Source organism: Aplysia californica, unplaced genomic scaffold (assembly GCF_000002075.1).
Source record: "Aplysia californica isolate F4 #8 unplaced genomic scaffold, AplCal3.0 scaffold00167, whole genome shotgun sequence".
NCBI lineage: Eukaryota > Metazoa > Mollusca > Gastropoda > Aplysiida > Aplysiidae > Aplysia > Aplysia californica.
The window spans coordinates 45,789-48,936 of NW_004797437.1; the positions used below are offsets into that span (position 1 = coordinate 45,789).

Here is a 3,148-nt window from a genome sequence, read left to right on the forward strand (position 1 = left end):
CCTCAACGGACCTACCTTGGGCAGTCTGTCAATGACCTTGGGCAGTCCCTTGAAGAAGTTGGCCTTCTCCATGTTCTCCCGCTGGTAGAGAGAGTCGATGTACTGCAGCGCCACGCACGCCATGTCCTCGAAGAATGGGACCTGCGAAAACAGCATAGAGGGAGGGGCACCCGCTGGTTATGTCATGACTTGGGACTCAAACAATAGAGGGGAAAAATTGTCACCTGTCTGATTCCGTCTGTTTTGTCTGTCACTGATTCTGTCTGTCTGTCTGTCACTGACACATGCACCAACACACACATGGACACACGCTACGATACAAACAGTGACACATGCACTGACATACACACTGGCACACACCCTCTGACACACCCTTAGATACATGCACTGACACACACTTGCTGGCACACTGACACACCCACACTGACACACACATGACACACACACATGACACGCACCCATTGACCTTGGTCATCTGTGCAGCGTCCGGCCAAAGCGTGGGCTTTGTGTTGAGCAACAGTTTCACGTACACACCAACACACACACCAACACACACATACACATGACACACACACGACACAGCTACTGACCATCTGTGCTGCGTCCGGCCGTAGCGTGGGTTCTGTGTTGAGCAAAAGCTTTACATACACACCGACACATACACACTGACACACACATGACACACACCTACTAACCTTGGTCATCTGTGCGGCGTCGGGCCGTAGCGTGGGCTCTGTGTTGAGCAAAAGCTTCACGTGGTCCACTAGGCCCGGCGGTATGTTGGACAGCTGAGAGCTACGAAGCCCGCTCAGCTGGGGACGTACAGGGCAAGGTCAAGGTCATTGAAAGTTTTAGTAAGCGTTTTAGTAGTTTAAGTAAGAGTTTTATAGCACTTGCAACACAATAAGGTCATATAATCGCCGAAGATTAGAGGTGTCACAAGAGAGTAACAAACACTAGATGTATTATAGGAAAAAAAGAGCAAACCACACAAGAGCACCCACCAACCACCCACTTACTAATAGTTTTTCGGCACTCGCAACACAATAAGGTCATAGAAGTGCCGAAGAATAGAGGTGTTACAAGAGAGTAACAAACACAAGAAAGAAGGAGGGGAGATAAGGACGATAGATGTTTGACAGGAAAGAAGAAGCAAACCACCCCAGAACCCCCACCCGCCAACCCCTCCTTCAATCGCAAAAGATTCCACCACGTCGCGACACACACGCAAATTGATTTAAAGAGCCAATCTCGGTTTCGCTGTGAGACAGTGTGAACTTAAAAAGGCATGCATTGCACACAGAAGTAACAAACAGACACCGTGGGACTATAAGTCTCTATTTGTCCGTTTGTGTTTTGATTAGTCACAAAGACACCCTCTGACTTAGAGACAAACAAAAAAGGCGGGCGGCCGCATCACCTCCTGCAGGTTTCTGCGGTGCGTGGTGAGTTCTCCGTGGCTCTGGTACAACGTGCGGCCCTTGTTGAACAGCGCGTACATGAGCACGCCGAAGGAGAACATGTCGCTGGACGGGGACACGCGCTGCGTCAGCTCGCACTCGGGCGCCAGGTAGTCCAGGTTGGGCTGGGCCTCGGGGGGCACGTCGCTGCGCCACTCCTCGAATCTGTACACCGGCTGCAACATGGCGGAAGACATGATTGAATTAAGACAGAGTCGACACAAGACACATGATTGAACTAAGACATGGGTGACACAAAACACATTGACTGAATTGAGACACAGTCGACTCAATCAATACAAGACGCAGTTGACACAAAACATGACACTGAGCTATGATATAGTTGACACAAAAGTGAACCAAGACATAGTCGACACAAGACACACACAAGTAAACCTACGTTCTGACACACCACATTTCGACACGCGAAGCACAAAGTAAACGCACATTCTGACACACCACATTCAAACACACCACATTCAAACACACCAGAACAAAACACACTCAATTCCCAACACACGTTTCGACACACCAGCACAAATCCCAATCACATTCAGCTCCTGCGTGTCGGAGGCCTGCAGCACAAAGCACACTCACGTTCTAACACACTGCATCCTAACACATCACATTCTGACACACCACATTTTGACACACCAGCACAAATCCCACTCACATTCTGCTCCTGCGTGTCGGAGGCCTGCAGCACAAACTCACAGCCCGCCAGCTTCCACGTCCCTGTCTTGGCCAGCAGCACGGAGGTCGGGCACACGTTACGGTGCAGCATCTTGGCGTCCTGGTGCAGGAACCACAAACCTTCTAATACCTGAGGGAGAAAGACAAAAGACAGAACTATAGTACTGTGTCCTCAGATGTAGCGGAAATCACAAACCTTCTAATACCTGAGAGAAAAGAAGACAAGACAAAATTGTTGTACTGTAACCTCAGATGTTGCAGCAGACCAGGTCACAATCTTTCAACTCCGTTGTGGCCACGACAGACTCAAACACTAAATTAAAAGTGGGAGAGTCCGCGATCTGTGAATGTGAACACGACCAAGAGGATGCCAACCATATCCTTCAGCACTGCCCGCGCTATGCCACCCTTCGTACATAGGCGTGGCAGAATGTGACTCCCCTTGAGAGAGAGCTCTATGGCAGTCTCTCAGAGTTGAAGCAAACAGCACAGTTTGTGTGCGAAATCGGACCGACTGTCTAGCTGCTGTCATCGAGAACGAGGAAGAAGAAGAAGAAGCAACAAGAGGAAACTATTGTACTGTGTCCTCAGATGTAGCAGGAATCGCAAACCTTCTAATACCTGAGAGAAAAGAAGACAAGACAGAACTATTGTACTGTAATCTCATGTGGTGCAGGAACCACAAACCTTCTAATATCTGAGGGAGAAGAACATAAGAGAAAACTGTTGAATTATAACCATAAACGTGTAGATTCTACTGTCTTGGTTTTTTTTGCTTTAGTAAGAGTTTTACGGCACTTGCAACACAATAAGGTCATATAAGTGCCGAAGATTAGAGGTGTTACAAGAGAGTAACAAACACAAAAAAAAAAGGTGGAGAGATCAGGACCGTAGATGTTTGATAGGAAAGAAGAAGCAAACCACACAAGAGCACCCGCCAAATACCCACGGATTATTTGTTCATTAGTTTGCGTGTTTGTTGGTCAGAAGTAACA

The 3,148-nt window shown here is 48.2% G+C and overlaps 1 protein-coding gene across 1 annotated transcript in view; it reads right to left on the minus strand.

Annotated features, from left to right (window-relative positions):
* LOC101858105 (SCY1-like protein 2) overlaps nt 1-3,148 on the minus strand; it is a 33,777-nt gene that overhangs the window by 18,296 nt on the left and 12,333 nt on the right. The window contains exons 5-8 of the mRNA XM_035969667.1: nt 2,134-2,283; nt 1,421-1,636; nt 696-812; nt 8-141 (exon numbers count right to left, since the gene is read on the minus strand). Coding sequence (XP_035825560.1) covers nt 8-141; nt 696-812; nt 1,421-1,636; nt 2,134-2,283 — 617 coding nt within the window. The remainder of the gene's footprint in view (nt 1-7; nt 142-695; nt 813-1,420; nt 1,637-2,133; nt 2,284-3,148) is intronic.